Raw genomic sequence first — 22,467 nt, forward strand, 5'->3', positions numbered from 1 at the left:
GGCGGCGGCGGCGGCGGGCGGCTGGCTGAGGAGCTGTGGGAAGGTGAAGCGGGGAGACTGAGGGATCTGGGGGCGAAGAGGGGTGTCTCGCCTCGCCTCTCACCTCACACCGCCGGTTGGGGCTACTGAAGGGCTGCCGGGAGGGTTGGGGGGGTCCGCTCGGCCGGTTCGGGTGCAGGTCTGTGAGGGATGAGGGGGGGTTGGCAGTCCCTCTTCTTCTGTCTTGTGGGTTTGGTTGGGGGTTTTTTGGTTTGGTTTTTTTTTTTTTTTTTTTTTTTTTTTTTTTCTTTTTTTTTTTTTTTTTTTTTTTTTTTTTTTGGACGGAGGGGCGGTATTGGGTAATTTCTAAAAAAAGCTCTTGCAAGTCTTGTGAAAGGGCTTGCAGCCCATGGCTGACAGGCCTGTGAGAAGAAGCAGCTGAGGCGTTTGGATGTCTCCAATACCTACCTGGGCAGACTTGTGGCTCCTTAGGGGTGATCAAAAGACAAAGGAAACAAGCAGAAAACCAGGGGTTTTGCCACACATGCTCTGTTGCTGTGCAGAGTGAGAGGGCATGCTGGCCTGGGACCTGCTTATAGCAGCTGGAGGGAGCATTGTGATAATTGAAATAAAGAAAACCAACCCTGTAAATTTGGGCAAGCCTCCTGTGGTGGAGCTTCTGTGCTGGGAAATAGGAGCTGTCTGGAAGGCACCTGGGACAGATATAGAAGTGGAAGTCATAAAGGAAAGAAAAGTGAGCTTAGGAAAATATATTGCTTTGGCCTTTTTTTATTTATGTCTTAATGCTGCTGCTGCCAGGTCTGCCAGCATTACAAACTCGTTTTAGATTGTGAAATAAACAGAAGGAAACCAAAGGAACTAATCTTTAAAGAGCTGAGGTGGAGGTAAGAATTGAGATAAACAGAAAAAATCAATGTTATCAGCAACCCAGAAACCAATTTTCAAATACATGTGTTTAGCAGGGCAAGCGGTCTGAATGTTGTAGCAGTGTAAATCATTACCTTAACTACAGAAACAGAGGGGGGACCTGGGACAGATATAGAAGTGGAAGTCATAAAGGAAAGAAAAGTGAGCTTAGGAAAATATATTGCTTTGGCCTTTTTTTATTTATATCTTAATGCTGGTGCTGCCAGGTCTGCCAGCATTACAAACTCGTTTTAGATTGTGAAATAAACAGAAGGAAACCAAAGGAACTAATCTTTAAAGAGCTGAGGTGGAGGTAAGAGTTGAGATAAACAGAAAAAATCAATGTTATCAGCAACCCAGAAACCAATTTTCAAATACATGTGTTTAGCAGGGCAAGCAGTCTGAATGTTGTAGCAGTGTAAATCATTACCTTAACTACAGAAACAGAGGGGGAAAAAGCAGGGAAACAGTATCAAAGCATTTGAGTAAGGTACTATAAATAGCTATCTGAAAGTTAGCAATACTATATGACTACATTACTTTTAAAAATAAAGATGTAGACAATAATGTAGTGACTTGATTATTATTTTTTTATCTAAACGTGAAAGTAAAGAATCATTTCTACACTGTGCTATTACTCTGGCATACCTGTGGGTTGCTGCTCGGCGTGTGGGTGTTGCCAGCGTAGGTCCCATGCCTTGGGGCCATCCTGCTGGTTTTAAGACTTTTCAAGGTTATGAATATTCCTTTTGTCCTGTAGCACATCTCAATCAGGTATCAGACAAGCATTTATCAAACCATGTCTGCACGCTAAGTTACCTTTGTTTCTCCTGTCATGGTAGGACACCTTTCTCTGCTCCTCTCACGTGGGTTGGTTGCAGTAGAAGGTCCTCCAAGAGAAAGCTCTGGGGGTGGGAGGGGGGAAAGCCTGAGGTGGTTTCTACTAAGTGGAGGTGAAGGAAGGGACAGTTACTGTGGGCACTAACTTTCTCAAAACCTTTGACGTTGTTGCCTGCTTTAATTTCAACAAACCCTGAGCTGTTGACTTGCTAGCCAGGTAGGTCACCTCAGGCAATACAGCCCCACGCACTTGTGCTTGACCTTGCTGAGCTGCTTTTAATCAAGTTTCCCATTTTACTGAAAGCATGTGAGAAAAATCTGTGTATTTTCTGTGGTCTGCAAAATCTGTACTTCCCACTTTGGACAGGGCAGGCTTCTCTGCATGCCTTTAGTGATGTGTTCACCTGCACAGTCGATAATTCTACATCCAAGTGTCAGGTGCCATCAAACAAAAGTAGAACTAATCCCAAAGTGCCACCTGTTGTTGTTTCAACAGTAGTGGTTTATTGCCTACTGAGTGTACCTACTTGCAGCTTTTCCAAAAGTTTTATATTCTTAAAAAAGCACTGTGCATTTTTCCTGACAGCTCTTGGTCAATACTGATGAAATATTCTCAGTGGTTCATCTTTGGTTATGACTACTGTGAAAGAAAAAGGCTCTTTTCTTTTTACTTGGAAATAAAGTAGTGGAAGAAGCAGGAATTATGTGTGATTTGTAATCCTCTAACTGCTGAGGAAGCATACTGTGTTAAATATATATATGTGTATATGTCTATACTTACGTTTTTCCTTCTCAGACCTTGCTAAGAATATGGATTTATTCAGGTGGATGTTTAATAGTCTTGCACGTCTGGGTGTTGAGTGACCCTACCATAGCTGGAATGTTCTGTAAATAATCCGTTCCTGACTGACAGCTTCCAGAACATGGTTGCCTTGGATTTTATCTCTATTAAAGCAACTCTTTCTTTTTTTTTTTTTTTTCATGAAGACCCACAGTGACTCTAGTAACTTAGTCTTCATTTGAAAGTGTTGCAGCTGTCACTGATCATCCAAACTTTGTATTCATGAATCAACCCCACTAGTCAGTATTTGTTTTATGTGATCAGGGGTGTTGAACATGAATGAACATTAAATGTTCACAGCAATATTTGTTTTCTATATTACCACTTGTACTATTATTTTTTTGTCATGCATCACTGGTTGTGCTAAAGTCAGAGTTTCCTTACTGTAATAGACATGTGCATTTTGTCTCTAGGAGAAAAGGAGTCCATAGATCTGTTTTACATCAGCTCTTCAGACAGGGAGATGACAGGTGTTGAAAGCAAACATGAAAGAGAGTGAATTATTCGAAGGATCAAAGGAATTTTTACTTCCTGACCCCAAAGTTTCTGCCATTTTTTGAGAAAGGCTGCTGTGACAGTGTGCATTGCAAAATTGTCCTGCGTTCTGTGAGCTAAATAGCAGCCGGGTTACGGCACAGTCAGTCAGTCTGCTCGCTGTGGGGTTAGGGGTGTGTGCTGGCAAAAATGTATGTTGGCAGGCATATGCTTGTTATATACATTATTTTTATGGCACAGCTGTGTCTCTACTGGGGGCTTCTGTCAGCAGTTGTCTCAGAAAGGCATTAATATGTCCACACTTAAACTGACATCGCAGTAGTGACAGATACCTGTAGCAGAGATCTGATCTGTAGATGGCAGCCACAGAATAAGTTGGGGTTTGGGAGTTATGGAAGGAAAGCCATTTTTGTCTTGCCTGTTCTGAGATCAGTCAGTCGAACTGTGCTGCTTTTTTTTAAATATTGCTTTTCAGGAATACATTTTGCAGCAGTTTAGCTACTGTTAGCCTGTTACTTTTTGAGCCAGATCATATTCATTGTGCTAACTTTTTAAAATCCTAAGCAATTACTCTGTGGTTAGAAGATGTATTAACTCTCAAACCAAACATGTTCCTTTCTAATGCCTGCTGTTACCTTCTTCAGAAAGTCTTTGAAGACCATGTATAGTTCTCCAAGATACAAACTAATTACCTATCACATTGTCTGTGTCCACCCACATGACAAGCTGTTCATAGCTTGCTCCCAAAAGTCACTGTCTATTCACTGCTCATAGCTTGCTCCCAAAAGTCACTGTCTATTCTGTTCTTTTTTGTGACTTTTGCCATATATGCTTAGTGCCATTCCCCTATAGTAAAATGCATTTGTGTGATATTTAATATAAATTATATTTCCTATTGTATCCCTGAATAAAAACACTGGGTAAAATTGTGTATTGTCTGTCTACAAATACAAATTCTATTAACTCTTGATGTTCTGTATTTATTGTCAACAGCTGAAAAGAAATTTGCCATTGTACTTGGCTCCTTGGAGGACTTCTCCCTGTGCCTTTAGATCTTCCAAATCGGAACTTAAGCCAAATCTAGCTAGTGATGGAGTTATCTGTGCACCGCTTCAAACATTCACCGAAGAGGAGAAAATGCTCAAAAATATGGGTACCTATTATATGTGTGGTTAAAATTCAGAAATGTCTAACTAAAAGCTTAACAATTTATTTTTGTTCTTCTAGTTAAATGTTGAGATTGTTGTGTGGGGTTGTGCTTAATTTTAAAAGTGCTTTAGTTCATGAGAGCAAAATGCAATGTTCTTTTTCCACGTTACCATAGCACAGTTCCACATACCACAGGGCAGTTTACTCTGCATAAATATTAGCTGTTTAAAACTGTTGCTGTGGCAGAAGTGAAGTTGCCTGGCATTGACTTGTGCCCTTTCTGAAGTGTTTAGTTCAGCTGCAATTAACTTACAGGATTTTGTGCATTCGGAATAACAGGCATTAAAGCCTGAGACCATCTTTTATTTATAGATTTAATTTATAAAGAAATATGGTACAACTAACCAAATAAGGGATGTATTTGAAAGATTTTGTATAATTTTTTTGGTCAGCCAATGTTATGTAAGTGTTGCTGAGATGTTTTCAAAATTTCTAGGAAATATTTGTTTTGGTTTAGAGAGTTGTAGCTAAATTCAGAAAGTGATTTTGATGGAGCCTTGTGGCACATCACCTTGTTTCACTTGGGCACTGTTTTGTCCTTTTATTAACTTGTCTGGGAGAGTCAGGGAATACATGCAGAACCTGTCAGAAGTACCACATAACTGTTTTATTGATCTTCAAGGAGAGTGTTAAAATATTTACACGCTGTCTTTCTTCTCTTCATTACAGTGACAAAATTTGCTCAGGAACGAGTTGCACCTTTGGTGCAAAAAATGGATGAGAATTCGAAAATGGAAGACTCTATAATACAGGGATTGTTTGAACAAGGGGTCTGCACACTTTTATTTAATCTTTTATTCAGAAAGTGACATCATTTTGTGTCTCTAGCTGTGCACTTTTCAGATTCCTAGATTAAAAGATTGAGGGTTATAATTCAAGTGAACTAATATAGCATTACAAATTTTGGATTTATCAACAGCAAGGCAACTGTTCTCCATCTTTTACTGTAATATTATTCACCTTTCCCTTTCCCATACCACATTCTTCATCATGACTCTGATAAGTGTAATGGCACTCTAAATATTAGACTTCTGTTAAGATTGCAATTGTTCTGGAAAATGTAATTAAATTAGGGTGATGATTGCCCTGTGTACTGCATGAATTGACTATCAACTCCTGTGAAGATTCATTAGTTTGTTAAGGGTATTGAAGGAAAACAGGTCTTTGGGGAAGGATCTGGAAATACTTAGATTCTGTGGTTTTCATTTTAATCTCTTAGGTATCAGCTTGAACTAAAAAGTTGTTGAAAGGAACCAACAGGTTGATATACTTGCATCTCTTACATTGCAGCTGATGAGTATTGATCTTGGGGAAGAATATGGAGGAACTGGAGCTTCATTTTTTTCAATCATATTGGTGGTAGAAGAACTAGCCAAAGTTGATCCGGCTGTAGCTCTTCTCTGTGAACTCCAAAATACACTAACCATTAAGTTGTTTGCCACATATGGAACAGAAGAACAAAAGAGAACTTACTTGCCCAGAGTCGCTAAAGATACAGTGAGTCAAATTCTCACTTTACTAAATTATAATAGGATTTTTCATAGTTAAGTCATGTTAGTGGGGTGGGGTTTTTTCAGTAAGTAAAGGGGTGACTGCAGCATTGGAAACCACATGTGAACATGGAAACACTGGTTGGAGCTGAGATCTGTGGTGATATTGATACGTCTTGTCATCAGTAGCTGAGAGGTACAAGTGGAAAGGTGCTCACTAGTTTCATTAAAATTTGATTTACTGTGGAAGAGAACCTTAAAGCAGTTGACTTTGAGAGACATGATTACATAGTGTTTTAATTCTTAATCTCTATATCTGAAACTCAGTTACTGTGATGCAATGGATTCAAATGCTTGAATTTAAGAGACTTATGCTTGTTTATAATGATTTTGTTGCAGAATTTGCTATATGTTGTGCCTATATGCACAGTAAAAATTAAAATTAATTTTTCCCTTCAATTGACAGATAGGCAGCTTCTGTCTTTCGGAGGCTGGATCCGGCAGCGATGCTTTTTCTTTGAAGACTCGGGCTGAAAAGAAAGGAGACTACTACATTATCAATGGTTCCAAGATGTGGATTAGTTTAGCAGAACATGCAGGAGTTTTCTTTGTGATGGCAAATACAGATCCGTCCTTAGTAAGTTGCTAAAGAGTAGTTGCATTTCAGTGACAGCTGATTATATATGAAACTGGATTTTGTAGTAATAATCTGATGTTAAAAGGTTAATATTCTTTGAACCTTCTCCTAGCTGACAGCAAACCTTTAAAAATATTTCCCAACAAAAACTGAGAACTCTCTGAGGAATTTAATAAATTCCTCCCACCAGGGAAAATAAAAATGTCGGAATCATAGTTGCTTAGATGAAGAGCACAGCACGTGTTGGTGTTATTCGGAGTAACAGAAGAACAGATAGTTGAAGCCTTTCCCCCAACCCTTCTGGCTTAACTGACAAGTTGCTGTTGTTAAAAGGCAAAATAGAGCTTAGGCTACATGCACAGGAAAGCTAATAAGAATACATCAGCAGAGTATGTTCAGGTAAAAAAATATACAGCTGAATATGTGTGTTTCAAGTTTTGTTACTAATTTGGATGTAGGTAGTAGATTCAGAAAAGTCAACTACAGGCTTGAAAATGTACTTATACCAATACGGTAGAGTGATAATCAAATACAGAACTAAATTGCTTAAAACTTTTAATTCTTTTTTAAGCTTCTTCCAGTATCACTTTCTTAAAAATTTAGTTTGAAGATATTTATTTTTAAAATAAGATTGTAAGTCTGTATGTAGGAGATGCCAGAATTTAGATTGGCTATACAATCTATGTGTTGTCACATGCATTATTTAGTGTCCTGTCCAGATCATTATCTGAACACCAAATCAACTCTTTGAGCTTCTTAATAACAACCATCACAATGATTTCAGACTGCTTTTTTAGTTATATTCCCACTACCTCGCTAACGTAATGAGAGAGTGATATCAATGTTCTGCAAAGTGGAATCACAAGGAGAGAGTTTGCAGCAATTATGGGCGTTAGATTAGGTCTGTTATAACACTTACAGTTATGCTGCACTTTGGATATTCAAGCGCAGTTCCCAGTGATGCCAGTCTCACCAGTCAGTGCTCTTTGGGTAACCTTAAAAGGAAGGGTATATACACAGCCTTCCATGAGAAGAGTAGCTGAAGTAATTGGGCTTAAGTAAAATATTGCATCCTATAGAATTATCTGACAGGTGGGTTTAGAGCCATTATTCGTTTGACCACTTTAGTGTAGAGATACCTGATGTCTTCTTGCAGTCCATTTTTTGACTGTGACAAATGTTCCAACAGTGAGCAGTAGCTTCACTGCAGAGCAATAACTTGCTTTTCCAGTGATTTCCAGTACAGACAAGCACCACGGTCCTGTCTATTTAATTTACATAATACCAGTCCCCTGTCTTATCAAGAGAACTTTTAAGGTTGTTCTCATTATGTTTTCCACGTGGAGTATTTTAATAGAAAAGTATTTCTGGCCTTTGTTAAACCATGATTAGCAGACATAGAGGGAACAGACGATGGTGCTGGTGTTTTAATTAGTACTATAGTATTAAGCAGGTGCAAAAGTTCAGTATTGGAATGAGATATTTTGGCCATCATTTGGTGATAGTAATATGAAAACCAGTTCTGATTATTTTCTAATTCATTCTAGGGATACAGGGGAATTACGTGCTTCATAGTAGATCGTGACACAGAGGGACTCCATGTAGGAAAGAAGGAGGACAAGCTTGGAATCAGAGCATCTTCTACCTGCGTAATTAGTACTATAGTATTAAGCAGACACAAAAGTTCAGTATTGGAATGAGATATTTTGACCATCATTTGGTGATAGTAATATAAAAAACAGTTCTGATTATTTTGTAATTCATTCTAGGGATACAGGGGAATTACGTGCTTCATAGTAGATCGTGACACAGAGGGACTCCATGTAGGAAAGAAGGAGGACAAGCTTGGAATCAGAGCATCTTCTACCTGCCCAGTAACATTTGAAAACGTTAAGGTATTGTAAGCTGTTCAGCTATTGAAGCAGAATTTGTGTATAACTGGAACTTGACCACATAAGGGGAAAGAATGTTAACTAAATTCCCTTTTTTTTTTTTCCTTAGACATACTGATTGTTTGGCATATTTTAACTTCTTCCTCTCTGTTCTTTCACAGAAGTCTTGAATAGAATAGAACAGAAATAATTAAGTGGCTTTATTTTTTAGGTTCCTGAGACCAATATCCTCCTTGGACTTACTGACTGTTTGGCATATTTTAACTTTTTTCTCTCTGTTCTTTCACAGAAGTCTTGAGGGGGGTTGAATTTCTTAAATTTTGATACAGTTTTTCTTAATCATCAGTTTATAATCACATGTATCAGGAGGTGTTCTAATCGGGTATTCTAGACATCAAATGTCTGTCTTATGTTTTATGACTTCACTTATGAGGAACATTAAATAAAACATGTACGCTGATTTACCTGTGAATCCTACTAGCAGTTGCAAAGCAAAATAGAGCAGAAATAATTAAGTGGTTTTATTTTTTAGGTTCCTGAGACCAATATCCTGGGACAGGTTGGACAAGGCTATAAGTATGCCATTGGAATGCTAAATACTGGCAGAATAGGCATTGCTGCACAGGTGGGTGATTTTGTTTAATACTGAATACAATCAGTATACAACTTTGAATTTGGACTGAAATTTACAAAATATTTAAAGCTAATACAAATAAACCATTTAGAAACTACTTTATTAAAAACGAAATTGCCACTAGATGTCACTATTCCTGTATCTAAGTTACAGAAAAATACTGAAACAACTGTAAATGGTAAAATTCTCCTTTGGTGACATAAGCAATAGATTTAGAAAACATTAAATGGCAATTAGTTTGTCTTTGGTGGTTAACTTATTGCTACTGAAATATATCAACATTTTTATCTGCCATTATGCAAATTTATTTTACAAAGAGGACTAGCTTTGGAAAACATAATACACTAAAATGTATAATGTTAATGCTTCCAACTGTGATTGTATGGGATTGTCTTCTACAAAATGAGAAATTATTTTGATTATGAAAATAGCTTTGGATAATAATTCAATTTATTTTTCCTTTAATAGTGTAATGTAGATCTATACATTTTTTAGTTTACAGTAAATTTCCCATGTAATTAAGAATTTGCAGAAACACTTAATATTTGCACAACCAGAGTTGACCTGTAAGTTCTATTAAAAAATTAGTGATACTCTTTTCATACTTCTGGGAATAGAATATGATGGAATAGGCTTATTCCTCAAAGGTTTTGGAGTTTTGGGGGGCTTTTTTGTCCTAACTCACCTCGGTATGTTTTATTTTTTACAGATGTTGGGACTGGCACAGGGGTGTTTTGACCATACAATTCCCTATACAAAGGAGAGAGTCCAGTTTGGGAAGAGCGTATTCGATTTCCAGGTACTTGTTAATGAACACATGGGGAGTTTCCTCCAAGAGAGTAGTAGTTAAATGATGTCAGTAACATGAGTAATCTGATTTGCATAATTTGTGCTCCACCTTCTGTCATGTCTCTATTTCTCAATATTTGAGAAGAGTTTTTCAAAAGAATATCGGATGAGCATTCATCTGCCACGTAAAATATATAAATTCAGTGCAGTGTGCCTTTGCAAATACCGTATAAACCATTTAAAACTTCAAAACATTATTAACATAACTCCTTTTGCTTGATTCACTGCTTTTGAAAATAATACACATGGAACCCCTTTCTCTTCTGATTTTAATATCACAGTATGTTGAACGTGTTCCAGTTTTTATAGCTTTTCATGAGATGCAGGGGAAGGCCTTTTTCTGGAGACAGTAGAAATTATAAAAAAGATGAGGAAAACTGATTGAATTATTAGATTTCCTGTGCTATACAAAGACATTTAGTTTTCATGATAATATCTGTATCTTAAAATGAAAAAGACTCTTTGTTGCAAAAATGATGTATAGTTTAATAAGGAAGATATATAATTGTAATTACTATAGTAATTTTCTTGTTAAAAGAAACCTACATCTCAGCTGAAGAGAAGGAACATTAGTACTACTCATAATTTATACAAATTTTAGGAAGTACCCACAGATATCTAGGAAATGATTGGAACTGCGTCTTTTGAATGGGAAATGGAATTTTTAATTGCCGAATCATTTTGTTATTTTGACCAGCATATATATTTTTGCAAATTCTAGAGAGCAGCATTAATAAGATGAAAGATTTTATTGTGTTTTAGGAGCAAGTTAGGCTACTAAATGTCCATTTTCAGTCATCATAATGTTTGGGTCTCCTTAAATCAGCCTATTCTTCTGTAATACCTACCTTTTAGATGTGAGTCCCATCACCTTTTCCTTTCCCTTTGAATCCATTCATCAGTCATGTCCTCTGTATTTCTATGCTGGTCCCAACTCTTCTCTTGTGGCCTTGGGACATGAGAAGAAGTGGTTGTCACCTTGGTAGTTCTTCACTTGAAGAGGTACTTTCAGTTTCATCAGGGAACTAGACTTGTTAATGTGTGGATGTTCTCAATAAAGAGCTGCAAAGTAAAAAGTCCAGCTTTGCCCTATCCGTGTCTCTGAGGTGCTGAGAAGAACATTAAGATTTGGCTGAAATTTTCCTTGATATTCATGGGTGCAGGTAGGTTCATGTTGAACCCTCCAGTCCAACCAGTCAGGCAAGAAGTTCCCCAGTACTCCTGAATCTTAAGAAGAGGGAAGGAGAAGATGGGAGTGCGATTCCTAAAAGGACTTTGGTGGCCAAGAGGTTTTCCAACGTCGACGTCATAGAGGCAGGGCTGTGCAGAATGACTAGTCCATCTAGATTTTGTAGTTTTGTTTTACAGTGTGTGTTCCTTGGTGAAAACAATGGCTCTTGCTAGAAATTCCAGCTGAGTGCTAGATACTGGGTCTGTCTGACTTGTGGTGTGCTCGTTCCAGGGGATGCAACACCAGATAGCTCAGGTGGCCACGCAGCTGGAGGCGGCGAGGTTGCTGACCTACAACGCGGCTCGTCTTGCCGAAACAGGAAGGCCATTCATAAAGGAGGCAAGCATGGCCAAATACTACGCTGCTGAGGTAACCTCCAGTTTCGTTGTTCAGTGGATTTATTTCACTGCTGTTTAAACGTTTCTTCTGTTACTGAATATTTAACTTCTAATTCATGTTTTGCTGTGAGATCTGTGGAGATACTTTTACCTTGTCTCTCGTTCTCAGTCTGTGTATAGAACGTTAAGTGGCCACCAAAGAGCAAGCTGCTCATGCCCCTAAATAAAATTTTGAAAAACAAGCAACAACATTAAAAGAGAAAGTGAATTAGTATTTTCACTCATCTAGAGATTTCATTTCCTTAGAATTCTCTTTATGTGGCTGGAGAAATAGCATGGTGAGACTCCGTTTGTGGCCATTTCACCTCTGCTGGTCACATCTGCGAGTCTTACTGCGATTCAAAACTGGATTGCTTCTGCCTCTCTGTAATTGCCATCTTGCACACCGCTTCTCGTCTTTTTCGTACTGCTGCATATGAACCATTGCAATAACAGTGAATTCTTGATGTCCTCTGATTTAGAAAAATGTCATTTTTATTCTAAAATAACTTGCACAAATAAGATGAATTAAAAAATATCGGTACTTCCTCATCCACTTGCTCTAGTGACTGCTTCAATTACTGTTTTGCTTTTACTTTGAATAGCTACAAAGAAGAAAAGTTCTTACCACGGGCATGAAGTTGAATCCTCAAATAGTAACTCTGAAACTATTTTCATAGGTTGCAACACTGACAACTAGTAAATGTATTGAATGGATGGGTGGCGTTGGATTCACAAAAAATTATCCAATAGAAAAGTACTATCGTGACTGCAAGATAGGTGAGTGAGAGTTTCATAACGAATACTTCTTGTAGCATTAGTAGTATTAAAGTGAATAGCTGGGTATTTTTAAGATTTTTTTTTTCCTATGAGACTCTAGTTAACACTGATTCAAAGGCTGAGACAGAGAAAGGTAAAAACTTTTGCTGTACACATCTGTGTATGTAAGGCTAGTTAATATGTTTCATTAGATACCAATAAAATACAGACACACACAGTGTGTCCCATTCTGTTGAGAAAATTCCAGTTCAGAAAAGCTGAAAGTACTTTCTTTGCCTTTATAATCTGAATCTAGGTGGAGTTTTATTTTCAGGACTTCCTTGTTGGCCAGTATAATCCTTGGACCTAACAGTTTAGCATTCCTAACAATATTACCCTTTGACTTTTATTGCTGATAGCATTTGTAAATACTCAGTTTTTGTGTGTTATTTAGGAATTGCTTTTCAGGGAAACTTCTTGTCATTACGTTGTACCAGCAGAAGAGTATTTCAATTGTTGCAGATAATAAAATACGAATATTTATGTAAATTCTGTTTCTAGAACTTGCTTAGTTCAAGCTTCACTTCATAACTGTAAATTTTCTAACTGGGGGCTATCAGAATGATATCTTGGTCTCTTTTCATGTACTCACTGTGGTTTTATAGCCTTCTAATTTATTTTCTTCTGATTTCAGGTACAATATATGAAGGAACTTCAAATATCCAGTTGAGCACCATCGCGAAAAGCTTAGCCCAGGAGTACTGAAACCACATGGACTTCTTGACTGTTAACAGAAATTATTTCACTGAACGCTCGTTGTGTATTACACGTTTATTTGTAGTTATAAAAATCATAAATAAGAATACGTCATCACAAACAAAATCTTAAGGAAAACCATGAATTCCCCATATCAGGACAGTAAGTGTGTGGTTCATGTGAAATCATGAATTGCACGTTCAAATCCAGACCACGGGTTAAAAATATCTTTTTTTCTGCCAGAGACGCTTCTAAGCTAATACACTGGCTGAAATGATTTTGTTGCCATAACAGTTTATCTCCACTTTGAGATTTCAAAGTGAAAACAAAAGCAGCCAAATCCTTGGCTTGCCTGGTGTGAACAGTTCCTGTGAAGGCACCTGGGAGAGAGGAGCCCACCCGGGCAGCAGAACCGTTGCAGGGCATGAGGCTGCTGTTTGCTGGGATCCCCTTTATTAGCATGGGGCAGAGGAGAGGTATGTGGAAGGAGACACACGTGATGGTTTCCACTCTCCCAGGTGGAGCCATATCTCTGGAGCTGCCGTAATTGGAGTAATTTTTACAGCAGCCCTTAGTGTGTTCTTAAGTATATCTTGGTAATTAAGCCCTTCCAGCCCCAATTTGTAGTACTGAAAGGTGGATAATATCTACCTCCCTTTCTAGCCTTCTCAGCTGTTAAGGGTTTTAATCTAAGAGGCTATTTATAGTTCTCCTTTCATAAAAGGTTGAGTTGAAGTCTTTGTGAAATGGGGTTAAAAAAGCTCTAGTAGTTCTGCAAAAAGACAGAGATAGAAGGTGGGTAATAGGAATGCTGCGATGCTACATCACAGTGGCCTTTCCATGTTCAATGCTTTTTACAAACTTTAATCCTTAGAGCCTTCCTGGGAGTTAGGGAGGGACTGTTAATTTGCAGCTTGGAAAACCCGTTCATGGAAATTAGTGGTTCTCCACAAAATGAGCAAAGTTTTTCTCTTTTTGAGAGAGAAAGAGAGGAGGGCATTGAGAAGTATTTGCTTTTTTATCCCTCTCTGTTTACTTTAAAATTAGACACTTTATTTATTGCAGAAACCTCTTCAGTGCTGGAGAACTAATTAACTAAGAATCAAGAGATGGAAAGCTTAATATATGAAAAATTATTATAATTGCTATAATTGGCAATTTGTTTCAAGTGTTTTTGGGAGGGAAAGATTTGGTTTCTGGTTTTAGCTGATTTAGAAGAATCTAATTTGTAAAGCTTGCTAGTCACTGATGAGTCCCTTCGAATGCAGCTTAGAGTGTTACAGTCTGAGACTTCTAGAGGTTTTTCTAGCAAAACTAGGGGAAATAACCCTTAACAAAGTAGGGTTTTTTAAAACAAGCAGACTGCAGTGCCTTATGGAAAGCAACAAGCAAGGGGGAAAAGCACTATTACAAAGTTTTCTGACTTCCTGTGAGCTTCAGAAGGAAGTAACTACTTTGATGAATATCTTCTGCCACATATGTGTTTTGCCTGTTGATAGGCAAAGAATTAATGTGGTAATTATCCTTATGCCAATAAAAAAAGCATGCCCCATATGAGTTTGATCAACAGCTTTGAGATTTTGAAAAATACAAGAGTAGGAGGGTAGAGTAGGTGATTTCTGAAGCTTTCTTCCTGCTATATTATTATTGGTGTTGATATTATTATTGTGATTATTAATATTAATGCATTTTAGGTTGTTGCAGGCTTTCTTTCAGCTGAATTGAAACGGCTGGGGAGATTGTTTGACTAGAATTAAGACTACAGACACCCCAACAGTGAACTACAGTTATTCTGCTCAACATGGTCTGTCAGAGTCTAAAATGATTGTAACCATAGTACAAAATGCTTGAGTTAATGTTGAATGCAATGAGTTGTGCTGATGTGAGATGCAGCCCTTTGCTGCTGCAGCTTAACCTGAGTTAACCTGCATAATGTGAGTGTCAGCAGAGCTCAGGTTTTGATTCATACTGTTTAGTAGGTCTCCTCGTTTGAGTTCCTACCTTAGCTTGGCTTCTGTAGTTTTGTGAGAGGCTGAGTGAGTGACGATACTTAATATAATGCTTAAAGCAAACCCTTTATGGAGGCAAATGCAGAGCTCTTTGAAGGACTGTTAAGGGCAGGATATCCAGGATTGCGTAAAAGGACTGTCTCTTTGTGTAGAACTGTGTCAGGTATCTATTTGAAAAAATAATCAGAAAAAAAAATCAAAATAATGTGATTTCCTACAGCCTGAACTTGGATGCCATACTCCAGGAAACAACCTGAATGGCCTCGTCAGCTACTCAACAGTTCTCAGAAAAGCAAGGTCAAGCCTTTCACTAATGTTACAGCTGTAAATATTTCATGTCTCTCAGTTCTATATGCTGTATTCTGTACACAGTAACTTTTGAAAGAAATGTTATGTATTGTATTGTATTTTTGTCTGCAAAACTCTGTGGAGCAACATGCGCACAAGTGACTTATAACCACTGACTTTCTGTCATCGTTGTTTTGAGAAGGCACGTACCGCTGTGGAGAGCACTGGATATTCTGGTCACTGACTCTGGGAAGAGTCAACTTGTTTCCTTCAGTCTGATTCCGTTGGTTTAGTATTAAAATTACTAAATGCCATTGTGTGGGAGCTGTTAAGAGCTGCCTGCACTCCCCAACCCCTGTTCAGTTCGGGACAGGCATTTATGGATTGTCACAGGTTGTACATCTCCATTTGGCACCGTGGGCACAGGAGTGTTGGTGGTGACTGGCTACACCAGTAGGTGTGGGGCTGGCTTTAGGTACACTGTGAGGCTTCCTGTGCTAATGACAGGATTCAACGCTGCATTATACCCCATAAATATTTATATTAGTGAATTTTCCCTTTCTATGCTCTTAGCCCAGTCAGCCTAGTGTGAAAGAGCATCTTCAGTATCAGATGTTGCATCCAGGCTTCCCTCATTAGAAGAAAAGACCTGTATTGCGAATGTATTAAAAAGTGCCTGAATTTGCTATTTGACTTGATACAATGCTAATCTTGTATATCAGGTGATGGTTCTCTAATAATCTGTCATTTAAAATTTTTTCCACATCTTGCCATTTTTGTACTGGGTGAGAATGACTGTATCATCTGTCAGGTTTCTTCAGTGTTACTCTGGTTTGTGATAAAGGTCAGAGGCAGATTTCCACAGAAAGGTTTAATCACTACTTGGGAAATGCTCAAATACAACATTTTATACGATGTTTTCCGTGCTGTTGTTCTTTCTTTCATATTTTCTTTTCCCTGTGTAAAGATTGTTAGGAAAGGCTTCTGTGAAATATACAGTAATTGTTCATTGGGAGCCTTTTGCTGTGTAAAGAATTTTCTAATTAACATGTTATTGCATTTCCATTTGGAAATCTTTTGGTGAGAGACACATTTTAAGTTCTTCCTCCTAAGCTAGGCTCGATTTGAAACACAGTCTGCTCGAAAGCAGCTGCCTGACTTTCCTGAGCTTGTTTATTAGCACACGAAAGCTGAAGGGAATGTTTTTCCTCAACCCCAGCGTGTATTCAGTGCACCAGGGAGATAGATCTTCTCCTAAGAGAAGGGAAAAAAAAGTGGTTAAACAGCTACCACAAATGCTTCATCAATATTTACCTGTTGGGTTATCACTGTGCAAACTGTTGGCAGAGGCTGAGGGGCAGATGAATATCTGTTGTACCATTCCCAAAGAGTTTTCACACAATTTGTTGTTTGATGTTGGATGGAAATGCGGTCGTTGCGGAGCGTTTTGCAAGGAGTTATCTTCTCAGAAGTGTAACCCCTTGGTCTGGGTTCTAGGTGAGGGGCTTGGTTAGTAGCATAGAGTCACCATCCCTGGAGGTATTTAAAAAATGTATAGACATGGCTCTTCAGGGCATGCTCTAGTGCCCAAGGTTATTGGTTTGTGGTGAGGTGTTGAGTGTGGGGTTTAGTTGGGGGATGCGGTGGTTTTGGTGGGCGTTTGGTGTGGGGTGTTTTGTATTTGTTTGGTGTGGGGGGGGTTTTTGGGGGGGTTTTTTGTGTGGTTGGACTCGATGATCTCAGAGGTCCCTTCCAACCACTAAGATTCTGTGATTCTGTGATAACATGGGCGGCTGTGAGAGGAAGCAAAGGTTCTTTCTGAGCCCATTCCAAGTGAATCCAGATTTCCAGGATAACCAATAGGAATTACAATCATTATTTCCATTAAATATGCCAGTCGTAAGATCAGTCGCTATAATTAACAAAGTCCAGCTTGGCAGCATTCAGGGAATTTCTCATTATCTGATACTAGAGACATTATTAAGCTGCTTTGAAATCTTGGCGATTATTATCCTCTAAAAATATTCTGTTCATATGCAATAACTGTCTAATACATGAGGTGACTGGAGCTAACCAATGTGTTTCCTAATGGCTTGTTTCATAGATCAGAGCATTCCAATGTTGATTCTTATTGGTATATTAATGCTCAAAAGGACATGCAATGCACATTGCAACGCTTTTTCTGATAAAATACTTTAAAATACAAATGGAAAAGATGTACGGTCTCAACAGGCAGCAATAGAATAATGACTCTTTACCAGGGAGTGGGATGATAGGACCAGGGGAAATGGTTTTAAACTGAAAGAGGGGAGATTTAGGTTAGATCTCAGAAGTACTTCTTTGATCCTGTTGGTTCTGAGTTTTCCTGCCTTTATTTAGATGGTACCTAAAAGACATGATAATTACATTTTAGAAAGACACTCGCTTCTTGGGATTTTTAAGATGTGTGAGTGTGAAAGGTTAAGAGTCCCAGAAGCTGCAAATATTATTTATGCTAAAAAGTATTAGCTGATATAACTTTGTTTATGAAGTCACTGTATCATGCACCCAACACTAGCTAAAGGACCAGCTGAAGCGAAAAAGCCAACTTTGAAATGATGCTAAATTGTAGGCATGATGGTTTACTTTTTTTTTTTTTCAATTTATCTTAAATGGAACAGCTCTGTGTCAGCTCTGCTAAACCCATCTGGAATAATTCAGAAATTAAGATTCTGGAAATTTAGTTAAAAGCTGAAAAGCTCCACAGAACTGTTTTTTAGTGGAACTGCTGAAGATAGAGTTGGTACAGGGCAAATGTGTTTCAGTGGGAAAGCTGATGCTGTTTGTTTTAGGGAGGAAAATGTTAGACATTGTGTTCCTGAGATGGAGGATGTTTACACACCAAATGCAGCTTTTGCTCCAATTGTTCCCGTAAGAGTCGAGGCAAAGCACTTTTTTTTCAGCTCAGGTACTTTTTGAACTTTGAAAATGTTTTATGACTCCCTATTATGTACTAGAAGATGGTTATATGAGATGAAGGCTGTATTTACGTTCATAGTTTTGTTTTCCCCATGTTCAGAGAAAAAATCCTTATGTTCCATTGCAGGACTTTTACCAAACACAAACTGTTATGCTCCCTTCTTAAATTCCAAATTACTTTGGTCTGCTCAACGTCTGTCCAGCCAAGCTTTAAAGAGAAAATAATTTGCTCAGCTTAATTGCGGCAATGTCTCCGTTTGATTGATATGGCAGGTTGTTTTGATTGTTGCTTGAATAAAAAAAAGCTAGATTCAGCAAGCTGTTTGTCAGAAAATATATCTGACTGCCATGCAGGGTCCACAGTTTCCAAGGTCCAAAGTAAGGAGCCAGGGGTAGCTCTTCCAGTTTCTGCTAGAAGTATTTTAGCTCTACTGTGCTTTGACTGCAGTGATTCCATTTGCAGAGATAAACAATTCTCTGGAGGTAATACAGCTTGTCATTATTTAATAATTATTTAAGATGTGCCCTGTTACCCTTGTGTAAGAATCCAGGCCGTAAGAGAGTTGTGGTTGTCCTCTGATTCTTCAGGGTGCTGATGCAGCACTGGGTTAAGGCACCCGGTGATCTGGTGTCTCAGACTATTGTAATTTAACTGCCAACCTTCTCTGTGCTGCTGCTTCTATTTAGAAGTGTCCAAAAATCATCTTCTTTTTTTAAAAAAAAAAAAAACCAAACTGTAAAAGCCTTCTGGCACTGAATTACATCTATTTCTTGACTGAAACATATCTGCTCTATGCTAACCTCATTATCCAGGAATGATTTCTAGAAGAGGAAGTGAAGAATAATTAAATCATTCCTAACTGAAGGAAATGCTTCGCAGAACTATGCAAATTCCAATTTGGCCAAGATGCTGTGGTTTCAGATTCTATTTCTGGGAAGGGGCAGCGGGAGAAGCGGTTCTTTTCAGAGTTACGGATAAACCAGGTTCTGGCTTCATTTTTCTCTCTTGCCTGGAGATCAGAGCGCGTTGGGACATCCCTGTTCCGGAGGGAGCACGGGACCTGCCATCAACCTGCTTTTTGGTGCCTCTCCTGCTGTAAGTGCTTGCAAATTTGAGGTGCCCCACTCACTGTAATGTCACCTGTTTTGGTTGACACCTCCTGAGGTCCCTGAATATTCGCCTACCTGCAAAATTAGGGCTCAGCCCTCACCTGAAGTAACCCCTTCTCTGCATCGTGTGGAGCCTTGGCTGTCCATATGGGGCAAAGGTAGGGAGGGATGGACCCGCTTCCCCTCGCTTCTCAGCCTGAGATACAGTGCCTGGAAAAAAAAAAAGGGGGGGGAGATTACATTTTGGAGTCCAAAAAATGAGATTTCTGTGTGTGTGCTCGGCAGGAGTGCCTGGGGGAGCCCATCAAAAAAATGAGATTTCTGTGTATGTGCTCGGCAGGAGTGCCTGGGGGAGCCCATGGGCTGAGCACAACCCTCCCGGGGCTCACATCTTTAGATTTTCACATTTTCCCATCTGCAAATCTCACTTTTACAAGCTTAAGGCAACAAGAATGTAAAAAAAAAAAAAACCCTCACACAACTAGCTATTTTTACATGGGAATGTTTGCAAATACGTTAGTGATGTGTAATTGAATTATTAACTGGAAAAAATATAATTAGAGTGGTGGAAGAATGGCTTTTCAGTGCGCCACAACTTTTGTCTTTCAAGGAATCAAATTGCTAAAATGAGTTATGCACTCAAGAAATCCGCTTAGAATTAACAACATATGTCCTACTTTTCCAGCTTTTCCTTTAAAAGTTACATATTATAATAATGAAGTGTAAATAGTGAACTTCAGTGATTTGCAAAAGGTACCAGCCTTGCTTCTTTTCTAAACCGGTTGATTTATGTGCTGTTTGCTGTTTTTGAGAACACAAAACAATTAATTTATGTGTGAAAAGAACAGTGAATTAATCCTAGAGAGCCCTGGAGCCTTTAAAGACCTGAATCATATGTTGAGCTCGTTTAAAACTTGCATAAGAAATTAATGTAGAATAAAGCCCTTTAATTTGAAAAGTGCATCTATAGTAGGTGTCCCTAGGATATCTTCTGGATCATTATTCAGAAAGGTTAAGGAGGACTTTATTTTTTTTTCTTTCTTTTCTTTTTTTTTATATTCAGTATGTATTTTCCAGTTTGCAGCTCAACATGGTGCATTTCAACTTATAAAGAGGCAGAGATTTTAAAAAGAAATGGGGAGCTTTTTATTCACCTTCCACTTAATTTCCTTGCTGCCTTGCCAGTCCCAGCTTAATGAATGTAATTGCTACCTTTGATGAAAATACTATTATCAAGATCACACATTACATTGGAAAACAGTTTTTCTTTAAACACAGCTACTGCAGTCTCTAATTATGCATGTAACAAGTGGCTCCTGAACAAAAGAGCATGTTGTCTACAATTGCTAGGAATTGGAGCAAGGCAAATTTGAACAAAGAACAGATTAGATTTGCTCCATGCTCCACAAAGCCCATTCCCCTGATTAATTTCCTGCAAAAACTAAAACAATTCTCTCTTAAAAGAAACTAACCCTCATCCCCAGAATGATCCATATGCCATTTGTGTCAATCTATATGATGATAATGGCTACAGATTTAAATTATTAACTATTAGATGTAGTAAAATAGGAAAGCTCTTTTATAAACTTACCTTTTCATATGTAAATAAGCAGTACAAGGACTTAAGGAACAAAAAAACCTGACTTTTCTGTGGAAACCAGGAGCAAGAAAGCACCCAGTAACTGAAAGTCTGAATTGTGTGAGTATAATCCAATTATTTTGTCAGTTTACTCCGCGCTCCGTGTCCTGCACTGGCGCTGCAGCATCCTGTTGGGTTTTCCAAGAATTTGAGGGCTGCTTCCCGTGTGTGCACCTTGTGGAGAGTTCTTCTGGAAAGGACTTAGTCTAATTCTTAAACCATTTTGTCAACAGGATTTAATGACTCAAAATCAGCATTGGAAATACATTCTGCTATTTTTCCATGGAAAAACAGGCAGATGCTGTCAAAATTTTGAATTAGTGCTGAGTACTGAATCAGCCTCTGATGAAATCCTGCAATATGGATTGAATTGTTTTTTTGTATTACTAATACAAGGGATTAGTCATAGCAATTTAGAACACAGTGTTATTTTTCATTCTTATTTGTATTGATCTCGGATCCTTAGCTGTGGCCCATTGTACGAGACGCATTTAAACCCCAGCAAAAAAAAAAAAACAAACAAGTTCTGCTTCAAAGTGTTTACGAGCTGGGTTAGGACTGGGTGTGGACTAATGTAAACCAGTGTCTAGATTATTTTTAAGCAAAATTGGTGAGCAGAAACAGTGTCCTGGTAAAAAAAGTATTCCTAACCCTGCATCCTCTTGCTTGCTCTAGAGAAACTGCTTTGTTCCTGCCAGTAAAGTCAGGTTAGTGGCAGCAGAACCCACCCTGCCACTGTGGACTGGACTCTAGGTGGGATCTGAAGCCCCTTTACCTGTAACACACACTGGAGGCCTCGGTTGGGTCAGTCCAGGCTTCAGCTTTTTGGAGGAAGGTGGTTTGAGGGTGTCCTCTCTGTCTGGTGAGGCCATAGACTTCCTCTGGCCAAAGCCTCCAGCGCCCTCAATACACAGGGAAGCCCATTTGTGGGCTCACTGGAGCTGAAACGGGCAAAACTAGATGTATTCTCTATAGATTTAATTTTACCTCTTTGACCTATATCGTAATAGGGCTGGATTTTAATCTTGAAATCTGAATTTCTAAGCAAGACACTGCTGGGAAATCTCCCAAGCTTCACAGCTCTTGCCTGCACTCCCAGGCCCTTTGCATAAAACCACGTCTCTTCATCCACGATGTATTTTGGTGGCTGCATATCTGAATGTCAGCTCCATCCCTGCACTGCTCTGTGACTTAAACTGTCTAGTTTAAGTCTCTCCCAGATTGAGTAACTCTGGTCTGTGGTGTTATGCTTGAAACAGGCAATGCTTCCAATGCTTCCTATTCCAGGATGACACTATTATGCAGTGTGAAGCAGGACCATAAGATGCAGTGGAAGAGAAATGATTCTAAAATTAATGATGTGCAGTGGCCAGTAATATGTTCCTCACTGTGAAGCTATTTCGTGAGAGAGAATGGCAGGGAGAGGGAGGAAAAGAGATACCAATTCTATTTTTCAAATGAATATTAATTTGTGAGGGTTTTCCTGAGTGCCCACAGCCTTTCCTCTTCCTTGGGGCTCATCCCACAAGGTCCCACGGTCTCTTGTT

At 38.6% G+C, this 22,467-nt stretch overlaps 1 protein-coding gene across 1 annotated transcript; it reads left to right on the top strand.

The window, feature by feature from the left end:
• The first annotated feature begins 4,051 nt into the window (after nt 1-4,051).
• ACADSB (acyl-CoA dehydrogenase, short/branched chain) lies at nt 4,052-16,132 on the top strand. Its single transcript, XM_014945317.1, has 10 exons — nt 4,052-4,235; nt 4,961-5,061; nt 5,582-5,788; nt 6,248-6,418; nt 8,188-8,313; nt 8,843-8,935; nt 9,654-9,743; nt 11,256-11,393; nt 12,082-12,181; nt 12,855-16,132. The coding sequence occupies exons 1-10, from the start codon at nt 4,052-4,054 to the stop codon at nt 12,923-12,925; spliced, it is 1,281 nt and encodes a 426-aa protein (XP_014800803.1). The 3' UTR covers nt 12,926-16,132.
• Nucleotides 16,133-22,467: the final 6,335 nt, after the last annotated feature.

The sequence above is a fragment of the Calidris pugnax genome, unplaced genomic scaffold (assembly GCF_001431845.1).
Source record: "Calidris pugnax isolate Ruff unplaced genomic scaffold, ASM143184v1 scaffold89, whole genome shotgun sequence".
Taxonomy (NCBI): Eukaryota; Metazoa; Chordata; class Aves; order Charadriiformes; family Scolopacidae; genus Calidris; species Calidris pugnax.